The 23,076-nt window shown below is 41.5% G+C and overlaps 2 protein-coding genes across 2 annotated transcripts in view; one reads left to right on the forward strand and one right to left on the reverse strand.

The window, feature by feature from the left end:
• C1H8orf74 (chromosome 1 C8orf74 homolog) overlaps positions 1-23,076 on the forward strand; it is a 601,672-nt gene that overhangs the window by 252,914 nt on the left and 325,682 nt on the right. The window lies entirely within an intron of this gene.
• Positions 17,483-23,076, reverse strand: part of XKR6 (XK related 6) — a 206,338-nt gene continuing 200,744 nt past the window's right edge. The window contains exon 4 of the mRNA XM_042465977.1: positions 17,483-18,470. Coding sequence (XP_042321911.1) covers positions 17,506-18,470 — 965 coding nt within the window. The 3' untranslated portion in view covers positions 17,483-17,505. The remainder of the gene's footprint in view (positions 18,471-23,076) is intronic.

Raw genomic sequence — 23,076 nt, forward strand, 5'->3', positions numbered from 1 at the left:
CCCGGTCCTGCTGCCGATTGCCGCCGGGGCCTTTGGCCTCTCACACGAGGGGCATGGTGGGGAAATTGTCTATAGAAGCCTCAGAAACATGCATTTATCTTAACATTTTTTAAAAAATCAGCAAATTTTTTTGCGCGCCCTCCATTTTTATATAAAAAGTGTCCTCCATTTGAAAATTTTGTCCTACATTTGTCTCGGTTTACTTATTTATTTGATTTTTAAAAAATTATTTAATTATTTATTTTTTGGCTTCGGCCCCCCAGTTGTCTGAGGGACAGCAACCCGGCCCCCGGCTCAAAAAGGTTGCCTACCCCTGCCGTAACCTGTGTGACTGCTACTTTCTCCACTGTATGGCCCCCTTCTTCTGCTTTCAGTATTGTTCAAGTCTGTCAGCTTTTCGCTATTCTGATACCACACAGGATTACTCTGTTCATCAAGTTTCAACAAACCATAGAATCACAGAGTTGGAAGAGACCGCAAAGGCCTTCCCCATTCTACTGTGCAGGAAGACATGATCAAAGCATTCCCGAAAGATGGCCATCCATCCCTGCAAATGCCAAAGAAGGAGACTCCACCACACTCAGAGGCAACTTATTACACTATCAAATAGCTCTTACTGTCAGGAAGTTCTTCCTAACATTTAGATGGAATCTCTTTTCCTGTAGTTTGAATTAACTAACCATCCATTAAGAAGCCAAGCCCTCCTTCCAGTCCATCTCCCCTGATCCAGGCCTCAGAGGTAGAGAAGAACCACTGGCCCTCATCCCCTTCCCTTCCACCACTCCCTTCTCCTTTTGTGTCGTTTCTTTTTAGACTGAGGGCAGGGAACTGTCCAATTAAAAAGATTGTATGTACAGCACTGTGTAAATTTACATCGCTTTATAAATAAAGGTTAATAATAATAATAATAATAATAATAATAATAATAATAATACAGTAATAATAATAATACAGCGCGCCTGCGTCATATGCGAGCGTGCCTTACGCGGCTTGAGCATACGCGCTCAAGCCGTGGGGCACGGGCGGGGCGGAAGGGGCGGCGTGTCCCAATCAATTGAATGGGCGTACCCGCCCATTGCGCCCTGCGCGCCGCCGTGCCGCTGCGCCCGAGCCCCATTGTTTATAATAGGGCTTGAGCATAGGCGGAATTTGCCTTACGCGACGGGATCCAGATCCCCGCGTAAGGCGAGGGCCCACTGTAATAATAATAATGATGATGATGATGCTATCCTCTGCTCACAGTTTCATTTTGCAAATAGGGTTACCCTATCCAACTTTTGCAGGGCTTCATTCAGTGATTCTTTAGAATCAGATTCAGATACCAGACCTATCTATCTCTTCATTCCTTCTATTTCACATCAGTGGTGGTAGGTAAAGAAGGTTCAGAAAATGGAATGCCAAAGCCATCAGACTGGCAGTGGCAACACAGTCTGGAACTTTATTGCCCTCTGCCTAATGTGAGCATATTCTTCACACCAGGGATAGACTGGTGGCACATAAGCAGTATTCTTGATTTCAGCTATGCTCATTGGCTAATAGTGGCAAAACTGAACTGACTTAGCTGACCCTTCACAATCTTGCTGTATCTTTTTCCTTAAATAAAAAAAAAGGGGGAAAAAGAATTAATCTGGAGATGCTAAATCCTTGTTTTAAAAAATTCAAGGATAACTTAATTTGACCCACAGCACACAAAACTCAATTTCTGGGGAGAGAGGGATGAAACCCAATTAAGGCTGAAATTCTGTGCACAATAAACTTGGCAGTAAACTTTGTTGAACGCTGTATATATCTGCAAAGGATTGGGCAGTTTGTTAGATTTAGATTAATACTACAGAGAATTCAATCCAAGCCCTATTGTCAAGTAAGCAACAAAACATACCACAATATACCTTGTGGTTATTTACATATATATATATATATATATATATATATGCGCATTGCATTTGATAAGTAAGATAACATAAAGCTACAGGCACCATTTTGCAAAGAAATAGCACCACTTGGTATTCATTACCCCCGCATATCTGAACAATTTAAGACCCTGGACATTTTGGCTCAGATTAAAGACATGCTCTCCTCTTCAGTTTTCTTTTACTTTCTTGCATGCATTGACACAACTCTCCTGGAAATACTGCAATGGCACACTGGAATGGAGGGAACAAGAAGGCCTCATCCTGGGGTGTTTTCTAGGTGAATTCAGAAACTAAATGCAAGTAGTCATAGTTACAATCCACAGTGAGCACCAAAAGTCATACACAAGGCATGCAGATACACTGTGTAAAACAGGAAAACGGATCTGAAGAAGATGACTTTGTATCTTGGGTTTGCCTATTGTTGGAAGCACTGTTGGCAACTTTCTAGTGACCATAATAACAAGATTCTAAAACCTAAATCCAATTGCTAATCCCAGTTGAAGTAGACCAATTGAATCCATTTCTGAATGATAAATCAAAATTTATGTTAATTCTATTGTTTCAAGAGATCTAATGTAGTTGGGACTAGCAAACTGATTGGAGCCCTAATTTGTTAAGGTTTGACAGAATGTTTGTTTTTGTTGGCTTTAAAGATGCTAGAATTTCTTTGTTTATGTTCAGGATTTCATGTTTTGTCATCCAACAAAGTATAATATAATAGAGAATGGGAACGATGAGGTGGAGGATGAAAGATAAATATGGACAAACCACAATCTGTGACTTAGGATGTTTGAAGTTTGCTTAAAACTAAGCAAGATGCCTTCACACATGCTGAATATAGTACATGGGGGGAAACTTCTGGGTAGAAAATTGCATATATTCAATTTGTACACTATTGCACATGTTGACATCTATGTGTGGAATGCATCATCCCATGCCTTTAAGATCTTCTGATGAGACCCCACTCCAGATCCTTTGTAATCAAGAGTACGTTAGTGGCTATTATGAGCAGGGTCATCTTTGTAGTGGCCACAAAGTTGTGGAATGCTACACAAGAGAGATTCTTACGATCTCCTCCTACCTAATTTTCTAAATAACAACAACAACAACAACAACAATAAGGACAATATATTTTATGTTTCCATTCTACAGATTTCTCCATGTGCTAACATTATGGCAAGTCATGACCAGCTAGGGCTGCACACTTTCTTACATGATACACATGTGTGCTCATCACAACAATAGTTCGTGTGCAATTTCCCTTCTGCAATAAGGAGATCTGTGTAGGAACTTTGCCACATATGAATCAGTAAGCAATTCAAAGAGAGAAGTAGATGCATGACATGACCACAGCAACCAGTCTCTCTACATAACTTCAGTTCCAATTCCTTTGTTAACCCTATGGAACAACCTTAGTTCTTTCCTGAATGGTTCCCTTATAACTTTGGAGAAGACAGTAAAATGAACAATCCTCTAGTGACTTCCACCATGTTTACTAGGGATCAGAGTTAAATAAGACCTACTCCCAGGCAAAAGAGCATAGGATCGCACCTTCAGTGACGTGGGGTCTGTATGACAGTTTTTCTCATTATACTGACTTGCCTCATCATTGCACAAAAAAATAAAGGCAGGAAGCAATTATGAACAATTAAGGTTGTAATGGGTTGAAATCTGTTTTGGAACAACAGTGGCTCTTTACTTTGCCATATCCTTAACACTGAAATCTGCCTCTATATGCTTCATCTTGGCACTTCAGGCCTAGAATGTCCTTGCAGACAACAAGCACCACCAACCACCACGAACTGCCAAATTCCACTGACTCACATTCAATGTTCATTTCAGTGGAGACTGCACTTCATGTTGGCTTGAGCCTCAAAGTAGAAATCAATACTCTTTCCTTTCTGCCTAGCCCCTACTCCAGACTGACTTCTACTTCCCTAACATTCCAGCTATACAAAATATCAACAGTTGATGAAAAACCCCTGAAACCCCACAGCAAAAGGGTGAGTTTTTAAAATGCGTGAGGAAGACCCAAATCAGGCGTGGGCATTGTGAAGACAGTCCAGGCCCAATTCAAGGTGTTGGCCCTGCACTGTGTAAGCAGGATGCAGTGAGCCTGGCGGTGGGAATTCAGGGTAAAACACCCCCGCAGACAAGGACTGAGACAATTTTTCTGCAATAGCCATGGTTAGTATACAAAGTGCCATTGCCAGAGCAATCATCCTTCCACTGTGGTCATGAGAAGGGGTGTTGAAACTGGTGACATCCAGCTGGACTTTCGGGTAGTTCCCAGGAAAAATGGAGCACAGAAGTATGTGATTCCACTATAAGCTGCACAGGCAACTCACGTTCCTGTTTAAATTTTTAAAAAGATCTTTTCAGCAGTGCAAGCCACTGCAGAGAAAACTTCAAAGAAACCTTGGATTGTGTAGCTATGCTTCAGTCTTCCAGCTATACATACAACACATCACCAGATCGCAGTTATGTTCCCACCACATATGCCCTCCCCGCAGGGTAACCCCAAGATAAGAAAACATGCTGGTCCACAAGAAAACAAGATAGCCTGAGTACAGCCATTCAGCATGGTTTAAGAACCACTGCCCCAAAGATCTCAGAGCGGGGCAGTTGTGTGTGTGTTTGGCAATCATTTTTCCTCCTCATATAAACTGTGCACCTTCCTATCTTTGCAGCGCCTTTGCATATTTGTAAACCACACAACTCCCCATTGCCTCTGCCTTCTCTAGGCCATACTACACTTAGATTCCATAGCAAGTACCCAGAACAAACTGGCCAGTGGCACTTGCTTTTAATGTAACTTTCAGGGAGGTGCATTTGGGTTGTACCACTTCAAGGAGAGAGGCTTGCATAACTGAATACACCTCCATTTGAAACATGGCCTCCATGCAAAAAGCAAGCATATCTTGAAGAATTGTTTTAGCCCAGCAGACCTTCCTGGTGTTGACCTTCTATATTCAAGGAATGATTTTGTATGAAGGAGTATTACACCGCATCATTCCATCTGAAGTGACAAGGACCTTACACAGCTTTACAACCTCACTGAAGGCTGTTCCTTGATGAGGATGCTTGTATGTAACACTAAAGCAAGTGGCAATTACAGTTCTATTTCCTTTACTTGACACCCCCGAAGCTCACAATTTCAGTGCTCTGCATCTTGCACTCTCAAAGCTGCCTGACTGAAGCCAGGGAACAGATTTTCAATAAGAGCTGTGATCCAGGGAATCACAAAGAAAAAAAGCCCTCCCCTTGCTCTTTTAGCTCGGTTTTAAAACATGCAGATGGACTGAGTGTCTCTCAGCCTGCATCTGTGTTAGCACATGTATATAAACTGGTTTCACACGATGGCACCATAGGTTAGCTATGTACTACTGTGCATCAGACCTCTGCAACTGGCACTGCAGATGGCTGCAATTGCTGCTCTGATTGAAGCATCAGAGTCTACATGCCACCAGCGATGGTGCCAGAAGTGGGCTCTCCTCCACCACAGCTATGCCTTCACTTCCAGTGGGCACTTGCTGATGATGCAGGAGAGATTATTCTGCGAAAGCATGGAAATAGGCACTAGTGTAAACACGGCCCTGGTGACACCCACCCAAGTTAGTGTCACAGCATCCAATAATCAATAATAGTCAGATGAAACCTTGGCATCAACACCATGTTTGACAATATCCTAAGCAAGCAGGAAGTGGAAGAGTACAGGGAGAGAGACTAAGAGATAGGGTGACAACATCGCATTCTCACACAAACACACACAGAGACTTTTGCCACATGTAGTGATCTTTGTTTCCATTTTAACACAATTTAAAATTATCAGGGCTATTAGTTCTGTTTTAAGCTCCCCACTGCATCCCTTTTTGCCACAATGGAATCAATAACCTCTCTTCTGTACCCTAACCCTGCAGACAATGAATTGAGTGAATGGACCAAAGTGAGTTTTCCCTGTGACAACCTTCTTCGGACCACAATATGAAAGGAGGCAGGTTCTTAAATACAGATGACAGCAACTATCAGTGTCTTTCTCAAAAGGCAAGATTTTTATTAAGTCCTGGTTGGGTGACCAGATGCAACAGAGTACAGGCTATCTGTCTCTTTAGCAGTTGTGTAGAACAGGCAATTTTAGGAAGTGCTACTTTTCTGACTCTGCAACATCCTGCCAAGAAAAGTAAAAGCTTGGAAATTATTTAACAAATGATAATTGTATCCATTATCCACGGAGGTCAAGACAGCATGTATGATGCTCTTTCCCTGCCAATTTATCCATGCAAGTATCCTTAGAAGTAGGTGAAGCCCTTTGGAACACGCTGCCCACGGAGCTCCGCTCATCCACCACCCTGGCCCAATTTAGGAAGGATCTCAAAACCTTCCTATTCAAGCAGGCATTCCCCGATTAAATATCCTGTGGGCCTCCCTCCTCTTCCGTGGCCATGAGGATGGGCTAACGGGGCCTTTGTTATTGTTTTTAGATTGTGTATTACTGATGTTTTATGTTTTTAACCTGTATTTGTTTGCACTTGTTGCATATTGTAAGCCGCCCTGATCTTTTTGGAAGGGCGGGATATAAATAAAGATTTTATTATTATTATTAATATGTAGTGACTGGTTCATGACTTCCAGGTCAGCTTCAGGGCTACGAATTTGAACCCGGGTCTGTCTGGACCTATTAGCCTAGCACTCTAATCACTATATTATGCTGGTGACAACTCAGTGGTGGAAGGCAGACCTGGCATCTACATGATCCTTGGTTTTAATCCTTGGGATCTCCTGATAAAATATCTCATGTAAAGGGCCCAGAAAGTTGCCTTCCACTGAGTATTTGAATCGGGGATATCTTTTACACAGCTCTTAATGGTTTAGATTTTCTGCACTCTGTTCAATGTGGTCACTCTATTCACAGGAGGGCTAATTAAATTGTCTTTCAATAAACCAACAAATGCAAGAATTAAGATGCCCTCCCATCCAAAAAACGCTATTTGTCCTCCATTAACCAAACATTAATTCTTTTTCTTCTTTCATCTCCGAGATACAGGCTGAATCTCCCTTATGAAGAATTCCAAAATCCGAAATATTTCAAAAACCAAAACTTTTTTTCATGGGTGAATGTACACAAACTTCATTTCATGCAGAAAAGTATTAAAAATATTGTTTACAGTTGCCTTCAGGCTATGTGTATAAGGTGAACCACAGACATAAATGAATGTTTGTGTTTAGACTTGGGTCCCATCTCCGAGATAGAACATTATGTAAATATAGGTATTCCAAAATCCAAATAAATAAGTAAATATCCAAAATCCAAAACACCTCTGGTCCCAAGCATTGCTGATAAGGGAGACTCAACCTGTAGTATATGAACAGTCTGTCTTAAATCCAATTATTTAATTTCACCAAAGTAGAGCCAGTAATAAATGAGAAGCCAGGAAGCCAATACATGAGAAAGTTCTGTTGATACACTGGGACTACTTTAATTGGGACTAACAATTGGATTTCAGTTTGTGAGCTGGTTGAGAAAAGGAATCACAGCTCCAAAGGGAAGGTTTTAGAAGAACATAGCTATTTGAAAGATTGACCCAGCCCCTCACACACATTTCTTCCTCTCTCCTGTTTCCCAATTTTCCTCTTCCATATTTTCCAGACAGGCTTAAAAATGAGTATTAAGAATAATAATAAACTGATTTGTAGAAACAGGGGACACCCATATCCAATCCAAATACCCAGGTATTCCAGGGATATCCTTTGATTCAATAACAAGACCAATACCCATTGTCTACATTTAGTTAAAGGCATCTCTGAACACAAGCACTGGAACCATGGCCACTGTGAAATGACACTAGATGGGGAGCAAATTGTAAGATTGGGAGCCACCTCCGAAGTTGAGCAACAGACATTATAGCCATTCTCTGGGCTGCTGAGATACCACCAATTATTTTGTAATGTGTTCAAAATTCAGAGGATTTTGCAGCCCCCTTCTGCTCCTCAGTCTAGTTTGGAAAGCAGTGTGAATTAACCAGTTGCCTTAACACTGAATCCTTATTCCCTCCCCTCCCTGATATTTATTCTTATTTTGGCCCATTCTCTCCTTTGCACAGAAATCCTTCCATACTGTTGATGACTGTAATCCTCTCCTTGGGTTCAAGTCTATTTTATTGGAGGAAGGAGTTGGGTTATTTTTGTAACCACACATGCCCAGATCCCATTTGGGTGTAGAAAACTAGTGGCACAGTTTGTTAGATCACAGCCAACATTTTTGGAGGAACTACTTATGGATGGATGGGACTGTTTGTAATAGATTCTCGGCACCTCTTTTGCTCATTCATTCATTCCCTTTCGTTGCCTTATTACAAGGTAATACAGGTAAATAATAGTATGATGAAATAATACATTTTTTTAAAAAAGCAAACAACCTGCCATATAACAAATGCAACAGAGAGTCATATGCCAGGCAAGTAGGAAACATAAAGGCAATTAAATGAACTTTTGTAAGTCAAGCAATGAGGGGGGTTCTCTGCAGCCTATAGCTGTAGGCTGTTTCCCCCCCAGTGAATCAAGGCTATTCCCCAAATTATGAGCAAGCATTTCACTGTGTTTGACAGGAAGATGGCAAGCATTAAGACCAACACAAGTAACCAAGTATTGGTTAGAAAGTTGCTCAAGTCAGAAACAGAGAGAAAAACCACGTATTAAACTGTTAGAAAATGGCACGCAGTACCAGGTGAGAGCTAAGGTTGTATAAGGGACTTGTTCTCCCATATCTATGCTAAAAGTGCTGCTGTTGATGTGTGCGTGCGTGGTAGTGCTTGTGTGAACATGCTATCTGAGATCAAACACCCTAAGTACACTGTTCATATCATTGCAACCACAAGGCTTTTCAATGGAGCCCGTTCACACATTCAGTTGGGAGTCACCAAGTGAATGAGTGGGTGCATGCATGTGTGAACCAGCCTCAAGGCAGTCTTGCACCTTGACTTTATGCAATGAGACAGTCAATTTTCCAGACCCACAGATGGGCAGGATGGCTCACTGCCATTAGCAAAGACCATAGTGTTTTTGGTTCATGGTGAACAAATCACTTCTTTACCAAATGGTCAAATAAAACTAACAACAAAGACAATAAAGACATCATACTGTTTAGCACCTTTCATCCACATGCTGGGCAGGTGGTCACTGGGCCTCACAACACCCCTGTGAGGTAGGTTAAGGTGATCACAAATCATTTACAGACAGATCAACTGAAGAGACAGAAAGCTTAAAGGACAGATTTTGGATTGTGCAAAGAAATGGCTAGGAAGAGAACCCAATGTTTCCAAGTCACAAAAGTTAGAATGCCACCTCAACATTATCTTGGCAGCAAAAAAGCCTGAAATCCATACACATGAAGTAAAAAAGGACACATGAGCTTGACTGGAAAGTCGCCCTTATCTTATTGAGTGTGTTCCAAAGGGATCTAACAAAATATGGTTTTAAAATACTATTTATAGGCCCTATACAGCCAGCCAAAATAAAGCTGCTTTGAGTCACTTTGGAGGTATGGTGTTTCAATGATGCATGTGTCCTAAGAGTCTGAAAGCTGCACCAAAGCTGCACTCCAGTCCTTAGGACTGGATCGTGGCTTTGGCGTGGCTTCTGGACTCTTCGGATGTATGCATCATTTAAATAGAGTACTTGCAAAGTGACTCGAAGCAGCTTTATTTTGGCTGTCTGTATCAGGCCATAGATAATATTTCAAAACACTTCATGATGTTTTGAAATTGCCACCCACAGTCATCCCTCCCCACAATGCACTATCCAGATGCTGACATATATGGGGATGGGGGAAAGGAAGAATAATTTCAAAGCTGGATTGCTCTCTTCCCACAGGAGTCCCCACACAATTTCTAGTGCATAGAAACCCAAACCATGTGCTGCTTCACCTCAGCAAGTCATCACTTGGTGCCTGTAACATCAAATGGTAACCCGCATGTTCGAAATGAGCCATCACGGATGTAACACCCACTAAGAGTATTTTCACATTGCTCAGTATTATAGCAAACAGACTTTTCATGGCAATCTTTTCACGCATTCAGATTCTAGCCGTCTGGTGTAATGAATCACAGATTACAGTCCTATACATCCGTGAGTGAACCAGCCCATAGTTCAGACCAGATCCAGTGGAAACACACACATAAACACTGGCAGTTTCTTTATTTCAGAAATCATGCTGGATTCCAGACTCTCTTAGTGCAAATATATCTTGGTATCAGGTCATTATGTAGTGATGGCTCTGTAGGATCAAGTTTCCACACCTTTGTTTTTGCCACTTGTTCTTGAACAGACCTGATCATTCTGTGTTTAGAACCAGGGAAAGAAAACAATGCTGAAAGCGTTCTTGGCAGAGTGCATCAATGAAACATTTGCCCATGTACCTTTGGGAGAAGCCTTGATGTCTTAACCATTAGCTGAGGTTCTCTGCACCAGAATATACCTGAGTTGTGAAAAGGAATAGCTTCCATCTGTTTCCCCACATGAGTTCAACAGTCATAGGCCATTCTCAAGAACTTCTAAGGCAGAAGACAAGTGTGGAAACACTTTCACGCAACCTCCAGAAAAGGAACTGTATTTCCCTCTTGGAAACGTTCCAATCAACCTCAATTTAATGTATGAAATTTGGGAAAAGGCCAGGAGGGACAGAATTGCTAGCCTCTATAATTTCCCACTGACCCACTCATCGATTTTTGAAGTCTTTTGTTGTCAGAAATGGCACAGAAAAACAGGCACGAGAAGGTTTTTGCAGCAGAGAAAGTTACAAACTAGCCAAATTATGTATGCACACAAATCCTGATGGTTCAGCATGTGTCCTTTGGTACTTGTAGACTTAAAGATTTCTTTTTCTTGAAAGCACTACGGGGCTTCTGTTGAGACATGCCACAGGGAATAGTGGCTAAGCACCAGATTTGCAAAACTATCAAATCTTTACCACAGTTTGCCTTACTAGAATGGTGAGCAAACTTCCCCGCTGCCCAACACATACTTTTGGAGTATATGTGGTATGACAGAGGCATGCAAAAGAAAGGTATACCATATTCACTAGATCCTGTCTGATCTTGGAAGCTAAGTTGGGTCAGTACTTGGATGGGAGACCACCAACAAATACTTGGTACTGTGGGCTATATTTCAGAAGAAGGGACTAGTAAACTGGTTCTGAGTATTCCTTGCCTATGAAAATCCTATTAAATTCATGGGGTTGCCATATGTTGAGAGGTGACTCAAAGGCCAATACACAGGCACACTGCATTTATAGAGCCAATGTGCTCCAAAATGTTCAAATTTGGGATAAAATGCAGGGGTGGAGAAATGCTCATATATCTGGCAATGCTTTTTTTTGGTCAGGGAGGGGAACAAGACATAACACTCTTTAGAACTCCTTCCTGCATCCAGCATCCCAAACTTGAGACCCCCAAGGAATGACATTTTGTATGTCATTGTATACAATTGCTCTAAAAGGGGCTGATGGGTAGAAAATGGTGGCAATGGATGCTCAGAGAAGCTCTGGCAGAGAGTGATGAGTTTTGCCTCACACAAATTTCATGCAGATTCATGAAGATTTGTGGGGGAAGGACTCCACCTGTACCCACAAAATTAGGCATGTCTGTGTATGTGCCTTCAAGTGACCTGCTGACCTATGCCGACCCCATGCATTTCATAAGGTTTTCTTAGGCAAGAGATTCTCAGAGGTGGCTTTTGCAAGTTCTTCCCATTGAAATAGAGGCTACAGCACCTGGGATTCATTGGCTGTCTCCCATCCATGTTCTAATTGCCAGCACTGATATCTCAGTTCCATTCTGATGCAAAGCATTTAGTAGAATTATTTCAAGAAAATCTATACTCCTGAAAGATAGGTCAGTTGTGGAAGAAAGACAATAGCTTGCCCAAGACCAACTATACCAATTCACGTCAGAAGCCAAACTAGAACTAGGTAGTCTTCTTAACTATCCCATTGCAGTCAAAACCAGTAATTCTTGGCTATGTATTCAGGTTACATGCAAATGCATGTCACAAGCCTTGATGGTGTCTGCCCCCAAGCCAACATTGTTTTCTTCCCCCGACTGCTTTTCACCCTGCGGGTGAGGTGTAAATAGCACCCACGTTTTGCACAAGCACTTGTGTGTGTGTGCACGTGTCCTAAGACATGGGGTGAGGTAGATGTCTGTTAAAGAGATGTCTAGTGCAATGCAGTGGAGGAAATGTTGATCTTGAGTGCAGTTCCAAAAACCAACTTTCCCACAAATGGCATGCGGTGGCAATGGGCCAGTCACTGTCTCTCTGCCCAACTGACCTCTCAAGTGTCTTGCGGAGGAGAGAAATAAAAATTGTTAATTTTTAAAGAGCTACAAGATTTTTTGTTAAACAAATATGGATTGCAGAAGCCTGATTTAAAATGTAAAATGTGAACCAAACTCAACCAAAAAGGTAAGTGTGAAGAAGGAATGGTTGTGTTCATTGACTCTAATTCCCAGCCTTCCTCTAGAAAATCCAGGTGGTGTGCATGGCTTTTCACCCATTTTATTCTCACCTCAATCTTCTGAAGTTGGCTGTAAAGTAATAACTGCTTGCAGATCGTCTAGTAAGAAGCATTCAACCACTATAATGTCTTGCACTACTTAAGCTCCACTTAAGGTCAGACTCAGGTGAGTTTGCAGAGTGAAGAAATTTCATAACTGACTTTGGCTGTCATATTATATTATTTTTTAAAATTAAATTGATTTCCCCCTTTTTCTACTACAAACAAATCACAATGTACCTATTTGTTTCATTTATGCCCCCTGATTCTCAAAGTATTGTTCATGCCCAAACTCTCATTTCATCCCCAAAACAATTTTGTAAGGTAGTTTGGCTGAGAGAAGGGGACTGTTTCAAAGTTACATTGCGTGGGAGCATGGAAAGCTGAACCTGGGTCTCTCCAGTCCTAAGCTGTTGGCACACTGCAAACACAAAGCAGTTTGACACCACTTTAATGGCCATAACTCAATGTCATGAATTTGTAGTTTTGTGAAATATTTAGCCTTCCCTGTCAAAGAAGGGCACCACCAAATGATAAATAAAAAAAAATAGCATTTTATTTATTTATTGGGATCCAAGGCCGCTCACAGTAGCACTGAGCCATGGAAGTTCAAGTGTGCTTTATTTCTGCAGCCCTGGTTTTACCATTACACACCGACTCATTGTGTCAGTGGTCAAAAAGAGATGAAGGAATGCAGAAGCACCTTTGAGATTACCTGGGAAGAAGAAATTTCAAGCATAAAGCTTTCATGCATTGAGACCACTTCTTCAGGTGCATCTGATGCCATAGGCTGAATCCACAAAGACTGTACAATGTTCCTTTATCTCTTTTTATGCTTAAAAAAGCCTAAGGTCGCAGTCTCTCTGAATTACATAGAAGGTAATGAAAACGGCCTGCAATGGATGCTGTTACTTATTTTAATCAGCATGCTTTTGCTATGTGTTATTCTGTTTTTATGTTTTAATTTAATTTAATTAATTTACTTTTATTTTATTTTTTTAAAATTGAAAATCCAGTCTTTAAAAATAATGGGTTTCATATAATATAGTTTACATAAGGCAACTCCATTTACTGTTATAATGCTCACTGAATGATTTTTTCCCCAACTAGAATCTCAGGGTAAAAATAAAATAGAAATAAATAAATAAATTCCAGATGGACGGCCGCCGTCACATCATGGCAGCCTTCGCAGTAATTATCTTCTGGTGAAAACAGGGGGTCTGACTAGCTTGATAGTAAATTAGTAACTACGACTCTTCCATGTTTCACATTAATATAAAATCCTATTTAATAAGAAGAAGAGTGAAGAAGAAGAATGAGAGCCAGCATGGCATAGTGGTTTGAGTGTTGGACTATGGGGTAGTGCCCTTTCTGGGCACATGTACTTGCACGCATGTCTTCTATAGCTAATGAGACAACCTGGATCCCAAAGGACATATCTTTTTGTGTGTTGCTAATGGAATTTATCCCCCCCGCCCCCCGGACTTTAAGATGCCTTGTCTTGCATCACCTACAGGGCTAGAAGAAGGAATGGCCTGCCTGTATGCATGAATATCCCTCCATACCATCTAAACTGAGAACAACAACAACGTCTTGACAAATATGAGGCCTGTAACATTGTCATTTTCCCTCTTTCTGTATGATTTTTAATACCTTTGCCTGATGAAGAAGCCAGTGGAGCATCAAAAGCTTGCAATGTGTATTTTGTGCATTTTGGTTGGCTCAGTAAAGGCATAGCTGTTTTGTGGATTTTGGTTGTTATTATACTTTGCGATATGGCCAACACCACTGGATATATGTCATGTCAATAAGATATAAGAAACTTTTCCTACCCAGTTCTCCCATGGAGTTCTCTTCTGTAGAGGCTTGGCTCTTACCAGCATCCACCCACAGTCTTATACTTAACTGATCGTCATTTTAAAACAAGAAGACTCCAGCTGCATGTATGTGCCTATAAAGAAAGCTCCAAGAAAGCATTTTATGAAAGCTAAACAGTAGCTGCCTTAGGGTCCCATATTGGGAGAAAGATGGAAAATAAAACGGAATGAAATGAGGTTTAGTCACAAGATAGGAGATAGCCTCAGTAAATTAGGACAAGGCGAGAGTTTGACAGGAGAGGAGCATAAAACAAAAACTAAACTAAAACAAAAATTAAGGCTCTAATTTTAAAATGTGCTCATTGAACGAATCACAACAAGAAGCCCAGAGATGCTATATATATATATATATATATATATATACACATATATATATACACATACACAAGAATTATTAATTGCCCTGAGACCAGTGGAAAATTTGGCTTAAAACGTTTTTAGGATATTTATGCATCTGGCAATAAATCCTCAAGACTTTTTTTTAAAACACACTGAAAAAAATTCAATAATAGCACTAGTAATAAGAATAAGAGTAAGAATAGCAACAATAATGCCCAGGCCACTGCAAAGCAAATCTCCTTTGCAAATGTTGTTTCTCTGTCAGGTATATTCAGGTGAAAACCTTTCAGCTTCAGAAAAGAAAAGAAGTTACCAAATTGGTCTTTGCAAATTAAACCTATACAAAACCAATTACATATAAGCCATCAGAATTGCACCCCTCCTCGGCTGAACTTGTATTTCGAATGGATCAATTTGGCTGTTTTTGTTGTTGGGTTATTATCATTAATATATTTTTTGCCATTTTAAAACATGTTACAGTATTTCTGATTTTTCTTTTTTAAAAAATTGCACCTACTACACACAGAAAATGCAATCACTTTTACGGAAGTAAACGCTAGCTTTTGTTGGTTTGCTTGTTCCCCTTTCACCCTTCAGTTTCTGAGGCAGGGAACTGAAAAGATGCCCTAGATGAGAGAGGGAGAAAAAAAAAATCCTTTAACAAAACAATATTCGATGGATGGAAATCATGTACGCACAGTCAACCATTTCAGCCCAGACACAAGGAAGAAAGGAATCGAGTGTAAACCTTCAGACGTCATGTATGTTTCACACAAACTGTCTTGGTTGTTGTTGTTGTTTTTTAGGTTTTCCACTTTCCAGCGAGTAAAGGTCTAAGTGCTGAAGTTGGCATCCTATGCTAGACCGTCCAGTTGTTCGGATGCGTTGTTTCATTCCTATGTCCATACAGTGGCGGGCACCACTGAAACCAGTATGTGTCTGCAGCTCCCCGGGAGAGAAAAATGCAATGAGGAAAGTCAAACGATTCTTGGCTAAACCATCACAACAATAAACAATAGAAAGATTAAGCACCAAATTTTCGCCAGAAACACCTCAATGATGAGTGATTCCCACTCCAAGTTTCAATTCTCAATTTTTCCACAGGTTGTTTTCCATCTTTTCCTTTAGAAAGCAGAAAAAACATGCACAAATCATGGGACACGGTTTAAGATCACTTTAAGGCCCTTTCAAAAAACGAAATGCGTCATTACCAGTTCAATTCACGTTTCCCTCTTTACAGCCTTAAAATGATGCCTGCAGGTCAAAGCCCAATTACCAGTCAAAGCTTAAGAACTGTGCCTTTAAATTAACTTTCTTTTTGCTACTATGCTGAGTTTTATTAAGACTGAGAATGGTTGTGGGGAGGGAAGGGCCATCGTTATGGAACTTAATGTTTTTTAAGTTCTTGTTTTTTCTCTTTTCTTTTTTTGGTATTTCTTTCCAGAGTTAAAGGCCATCTAAAGTTTGTTTCCAGAAATCAAACTGACAAGTGTTTTGCTATTCTGAAGCTTATTGATCCCAATATCAATTGCAAGGGGGAAAAAAAAAGCCAATGAAATAACTTGCTTTCAGAGACTGACACCCCAACTTTAACAATTTCTTACAGGCGGGGAGAAGTTCCAAGCTTGAAGATGTAATGGTTTCCCGATTCAGTTAAATGGGAGGAAGAAATCTGCTCATGGATTCTTTCGGGCACATGAGTGAATTCGTCCCATTTGAACGAACTGGGTAACCAATAAACCAGCAAACATATCTGCGACACGATTCCAGTTGCTTTGGCCAGGTGGGTACCCGTCAAAAGCCGTTTTTTCATTGACTTAGAAAGAAAGAAAGAGGATTACACCCTGAGATTCAAGCTAAGTACAGTGAATCGTAAAGAATCACCCCCAGTTTTTTTCTTCTTCTCTGCATCAGGGATGCAGTCGTGACGTAACAAACATCGTTCAGACTGGCCTGAGGAAACAGAATTTAAATATGTACTATTAAAATAACCCCTGTGCCAAATCACAATCCAGCCATGATCCGCCTTTAAGACTAGCTTGTTCATTTGCTTAGCCAGGGATAATAATTTGGAGCATTTTGTGCCAATTGAATAGAAAGAGTTACATTTCCTTCTCATCTGATTTTTTTTCTAGTTTCATATTTTTAGAATAGATTATATACATATATCTACACACACGTGTGTGTGTAAATATACATATACATATATATATATTTCAAATATATGTACATATATCTATATATCTATATCTGTCCTTAAAATCATCAGAGTTTTGCATGAGGGAGGTGACAGTACATAATGAAACTCAGCACCTAAGGGCATAAGGCAGTTGTAGGTTTTTTTGTTTGTTTGTTTTATTTTTTATTATTATTAGTATTATTATTATTATTATTTTCAATCAGCACCAATCCCTATGATAATGTCCTACACTTGGTGTAAGGTATAAAACTCAGAGGCGGAGAGGTGTTCACTTTTCTCCGGCCTCTAAAGCGTGGAAGTTGAAATACTGGTTGGTTTGTGTTGTTGTTGTTTTCTCCTGTGTGTAAAAAACAAAAGAAAAGTTTTTCTTTTTGTTTTTACTTACAAAACATAGAGGATCTCTCTCTTAATTTTTTTCCTTTTTCCCTCCAAAATACATACTGCAACCAGAAAGAAAACTTATTGGAAGGTAAGTTTCATGAGCCGTGTTGACCGTAAACAATTAACCTAACCCTTCCCACCCCCAAATTCCCTCCTTTAATTTTGTTTGTTTGTTTGTTTGTCTGTGACAGTGTGTGTTTGTGTGTGTGTTTGTGTGTGTGTGTGTGTTTGTGTTTAAAGGAGGTTTTAAAGTGAAGATTCATACTGTAGCAATTCATACAAGAGAGGTCCGTCTCTGTACCTAATTCCTACAGCAGTGGGAGTGACATACTGGAGAATGTTTATAGTCCTTCTCAACCTCCTGTCTACAAAATGGGCGTCCCAAGCTGGGTACCTCTTTCTTGGGATGTCTATCTTAATGAGAGGGCCTTCTGGGTGGTAGGGTCTCCCAGACGGAGTTGATGGCACCATTGCTCTCACTTGGAAAACTGGCAAGCAAGTGTCAGCTGTGAGTTCCTCCTGTTGCTCCGTGGCCACTCTGGTTGGCGTAACCTGGGCCGCCCTGTACCCAGGGGTCTGGGGAGCCATGGGTTCAACGTCAGGGGGCAAAGGAATGCCCCAGAGCAACTCGGCGCAACAGGAGCTGGCAAAAATCTTAGCTCTCGGCCCCATGGGATGCAGGACGCCGTAATACAAGAGCATCAGCGCGATCCCGGCAGCGAAGCTAAGAAAGACACAACAAAGTGCTGGCACAGCGTAGGAGTCAGTGGTGTCGGGATCTCGGTACCAATACCAAAGGAGCGTCAAGGCTGCATTCTCTGTCAAGACTACGGTGTAATAGGCAAACATTCGGTATCGGGTCCGCCCTTCCTTGACATTAAACCAGCAAAAAATGTACACGATCCCTACCACCATGTTGAAGAGAATCTCCTCCCATTTAGACATGCAGAAGTCTGTCCCACCATGGATGATCCAGAAGGCCATGGCGCACCAGTGGACCACGACAAAGATCCCAAAATAGAGCTGGAAGATGGAAGCAAAGAGGGCAAAAGAGATAACTCTGGATGAGATGGTGAAGAGGCGCCAGAAGAGATGGATAAGGGCCCCTCTGTAGCTCATGCTCTTCTTGTCATCCCTAGAGTCCCGAAGAAGCTTGTGATAGGAGGCTAGCACCCAAGCCAGGGACATCAGGGAGGCCACAGAGGACACACCTGCCGGAAGAACACACAAATCCACAGAGTTAAACAGGAAGCACAGGACAAGGAACGCATCCTCCAGGGGGGGCAGGTGTGGAGCATGTTTACAATTGCGGGCCACGTTAGCGAAAAAGATCTAGAGGAGGAAGAGAAAGAGAAAAATAAGCAGAAGCATCATTCCTTGACCTGTGATGTGAGCACCTCCATGCCGTGCAAATCATCTGGGCCACTGCTTGCATGAATTTCATCACCTACAGAAGCAGCGGGTTTAGTCAGCTTAGGCCAAAGGCAGGGAATGTGAGCTCCATCAAGCCATGCCTGATCTCCCAAGGACTTTCTTGTGGATCTCAAGGGTCCTGCCATATTTTTTTTATTTTTATTTTTTTAGAGATTTTCTTTTTAACCTCAAAGTGCTTCCTTGCCTATAAAAGAAAACATAGGTGACGAATCTGGAAAAATTTTGGCCCTCTCCTTGAACTACTTAAGTTGTGTAGGGGTGACTTTTAGTCAAGTGCTGTTTTGGAAAAAGTCTTCCATTGGGTCTTAAGGGGCATCTGTTGTTGTTGTTTCTGACTTCTGCCGACCCTAACATAACCCTATCATGGGGTTTTCTTGGCATGGTTCTTCAGAGGGGTTGCCATTGCCATCCTCTGAGATTGAGAGGGCGAGGTTTGCCAAGGGTCACAGAGTGGGTTTCCATGGCCAAGTGAAGATTTGAACCCTGGTCTCCAGAGTCATAGTCCAATGTTCAAACTACCATGCCACCCTGGCACACTGGCTCTTTTAGCGGCATCTACACTCATGGTAGAAATAATGCAGTTTGGCACCACTTCAAATGCTCTAGGAGAGCCAGTGTGGCATTATGGTTTGAGTGTTGGACTACAATTATGAAGACCAGGGTTCGAGTCTCCATTCGGCCATGAAACCCACTGGGTGACCTTGGGCAGGTCACATGCTCTCAGCCTTAGGAGAAGGCAAGAGCAAACTTTCTTTGAACAAAACTTGCCAAGAAAACCCCATGACCTTAGGGTTGCCACCAGTTGGAAATGACTTTAAGTTACACAACAACGAAAACAACAACAGCAGCATCCAATGGAACCCCGAAACTTGTAGTTTTGCCAGGTCATTAGCCTTCTTTGCCAAAGAGCAATGGGGCTTCACAAAACTATAAAGCCCAGGATTCTGTAGGATGGAGCCATGGCAGTTAAAGTGGTGTCAAACTACATGATTTCTACAGTATAAAGAGAACCTGGGAGTCAGCAAGACAGAAACATGACACACTTGACCCCAGGCTCCCTAGAAGCTGCAGGGGAGCATTTCAAGTATTTTTAAAACCAGCAATAGTATTTGGGGAGTTGGGAGTCTGGCTCTCTGAGGACCACTGAGAGGCCCATGTGTCCCCCCATACTCTTGATGAGGAAACTGTACTGCCTACTGACAGTTCCTAAAATGGCTTCAATCAGCAAAACACTCTTTAATTCATACGTTTCCAGTTTTAATCTCTCTTGTCTCCTCTTTAGCCTTCTCCTACCTAGATCCTTTATCACCTTGCCTATCTCTTTCACATTAGACATTTTGAGGCCTCATTCGCACTACATAATAAACCAATTTTTGCATTGGATTATTTTGAATCGATGGAGTGATTCAACACCAAATAGGTGTTCAGACTTAGATGGCCACGATCAAACCTGCTTGTTTCAATTTAACTCACTTCACATTCACATTAACAACTGGATCGATTCAAAATGGATTCTAAAATGTGCGACGTCACAGGGATGATTGGGTCACAAGGAACCAAATCCAGCTGACAACACATTCACACTTGCATTGAACCGAATTGTTTAAAAAGATGCGGTAAATGCCTCATATTTTGAAGAACCGGTTTAACAATGCCCCCCACAAACCGCATCAGAAAATTTGGCGCTGGTGTGAACAAGGGCTCTTTAAAGTGGTTTAAACCAGTTTGAAAACTACTTTATGGTGTAGTGTGAATGAAGCCATTGTAGTATGATTCCACTTTCACAGCCACAGTTCCACCCTATAGAATGCTGGAATTTGTAGTTTTGTGAGATATTTACATATCCCTTGTGCTTCACTAAACTACAAATCCTTAGAATTCTGTAGGATGTAGCCATGCCAGTTTAAAGAGGTATCTAAGGGTTCATCTACACTGTAGAAATAATGCAGTTTGACACTACTTTAAGTGCTGTAACTGTAACTCCATCCTATAGAATCTTGGGTTTGTAGTTTTACAAGGTCTTATAGCTTTTTCTGCCAGAGAGTGCCAATGCCTCAAAAAACTACATATCCTAGGATTCTGAAGGATGGAGCCATAGCAGTTAAAGCAGTGTCAAATTGCATTATTTCTACAGTGATAATTCTGTAGTGTGAAAGAGACCAGAATAACAGTTGGTATCTATGACTCCAGGGTAATCAAATTACTGAACTGTAGAACTAGAATAAATAGCGCCTTTTAGAGCCCACAGGTAAGCAAAGCTCACAAAAATCACATCTTGCTTGCAAAATCTTTTCTGGACAGGTGCCAACATGGGGCACCTTTCAACATTTCACAGATGAAAACTGGGACATGTGTGGCCCAGCAACATCTGAGTATGGTCAAGACAGCAAAAATTATTAAGGAGGAAGAACAAGGAAGATAGGTATTTGCTTTTGCCTGACCCTTCTGGGAAGGGAACGTTTCTCTCCTCCTCTTCTCCCTCCTGGCTGTGTACATTGAGCACAAATTACTTTTGCATTTCAAACTCAGTTTGCAGGAGCTGAAGCATGCCGAGGACAAAGGGGGGAAATGAGAGGATGAGGGAGAAACTGGGACATTTTAAAAACAGTTGAAAAAGTGGGATGACAGAGGATTAATGAGGATTGTCCTTGCCAACTCAGGACAGTTGGAAGGTATGGGAATACAATCCTACAACGCAGCCCCCCAACCTCTGATAGTTGCCTGCCCCTATTTTAGACCTTTCCAATCTCAAATCCAGGCCCATGGAAAATGTCAATTCACAAGCATTGCAGACAGCCTCCTCCAGTTAAAAATAAAAAAGTTAACTTTGGTCCAAAACACACTACAGAAATAATCCACTTCAAGATTGCTTTAACTGCCCTGGGAATCATAGTTTACTGTGGCACCAGGAATCTCTTGACAGAGAAGGTTAAATGTCCCACAAAACTACAGTACCCAGACTTCCCTGGCATTGAGCCAGGGCAATTAAAGTGGTCTCAAACGGAACTATTTCTGCAGCACGTTCTGGCCCATTATCAAGTTACTCTTGTAGACAAATATATGAAGCTGCATCATCACACCTCTGTTTATTGAACCCGGTGTTTCTCAAAACTTGGTCTTCCAAATTTTGGACCTCATCTCAATGGCATCACTAGGTTTGGCATCACTCAGTGTGATAATTTATGGTGTCACCCCATCCATTGACTTCTTCCCTTACCATACCATACAGAATCCTCTCCACAGTGGCACATTCCACAGCTCTTACTGTCAGGAAGTTCCTCCTAATGTTGAGCTGGAATCTCTTTTCCTTTAGTTTGCATCCATTGCTCTGTGTCCTAGTCTTTAGAGCAGCAGAAAACAAGCTTGCTCCATCCTCAATGTGACACCCCTTTAAATACTTAAACAGGGTTGTCATATCAGTTCTTAACTGTCTCTTCTCCAGGCTAAACATTCCCAGATCACTAAGTCTCTTCTCATAGGGCTTGGTGGTTTCCAGACCCTTCACCATTTTGGTCACCCTCTTCTGGACATGCTCCAGCTTCTCAACATCCTTTTGGAATTGTGATGGCCAGAACTGGACACAGTATTCCAGGTGAAGTGTTTTGTGAGTTTTTTGGACTATGTGGCCATGTTCTAGAAGAGTTTATTCCTGACATTTCACCAGCATCTGTGGTTGGCATCTTCAGAGAGAAGATCTGAAGATGCCAGCCACAGATGCTGGCAAAACGTCAAGAATAAAGCCTTCTAGAACATGGCCACATAGCCCAAAAACCTCACAAAAAACTATGGATGCTGGCCATGAAAGCCTTCGACTTCACATTCCAGGTGAAGTCGGACCAAAGCAGAATAGAGTGGGACTATAGAACAGAGTAGGCCATAGAATCCTAGAGTTGGAAGAGACCCCAAGGGCCATTGTGACCAACCCCATTCTGCCATGCAGGACTCACAATCAAAGCACTCATCCAGCCTCTGTTTAAAAACCTCCAGAGATGGGATCTCTACCATCTTCCAAGGCAGTTTCTTCCATTGTTAAAGAGTCCTTATGTCAGGATGTTCTTCGTAATGTTGAGATAGAATCTCTTTTCCCATAGCTTGGAAGGGTGACACAATGCTAGTGACACCACTGCCAAAGCCCCCAGGAATTCTGTGTGGAAGGCCCTCTGCATTCAACTTCAGTCACCTATTGCCTGAGCTCTTTAGGCTGGAGATGCTAGGACTACAGCATGACCAGCCATCTTCCTATTCCAGGACATACCCTACTTTTCAATCCTCTGTTCAAGAGGAATTTCATAATGTCCTCCATTTTGAGCATGACTAAGAAGCATGAATTCACATTTATATTAGTGTTTTTAGCTTTTCTTTTGTAATGTCCTACATTTTTGT

Source organism: Sceloporus undulatus, chromosome 1 (genome assembly GCF_019175285.1).
Source record: "Sceloporus undulatus isolate JIND9_A2432 ecotype Alabama chromosome 1, SceUnd_v1.1, whole genome shotgun sequence".
NCBI classification, from domain to species: domain Eukaryota; kingdom Metazoa; phylum Chordata; class Lepidosauria; order Squamata; family Phrynosomatidae; genus Sceloporus; species Sceloporus undulatus.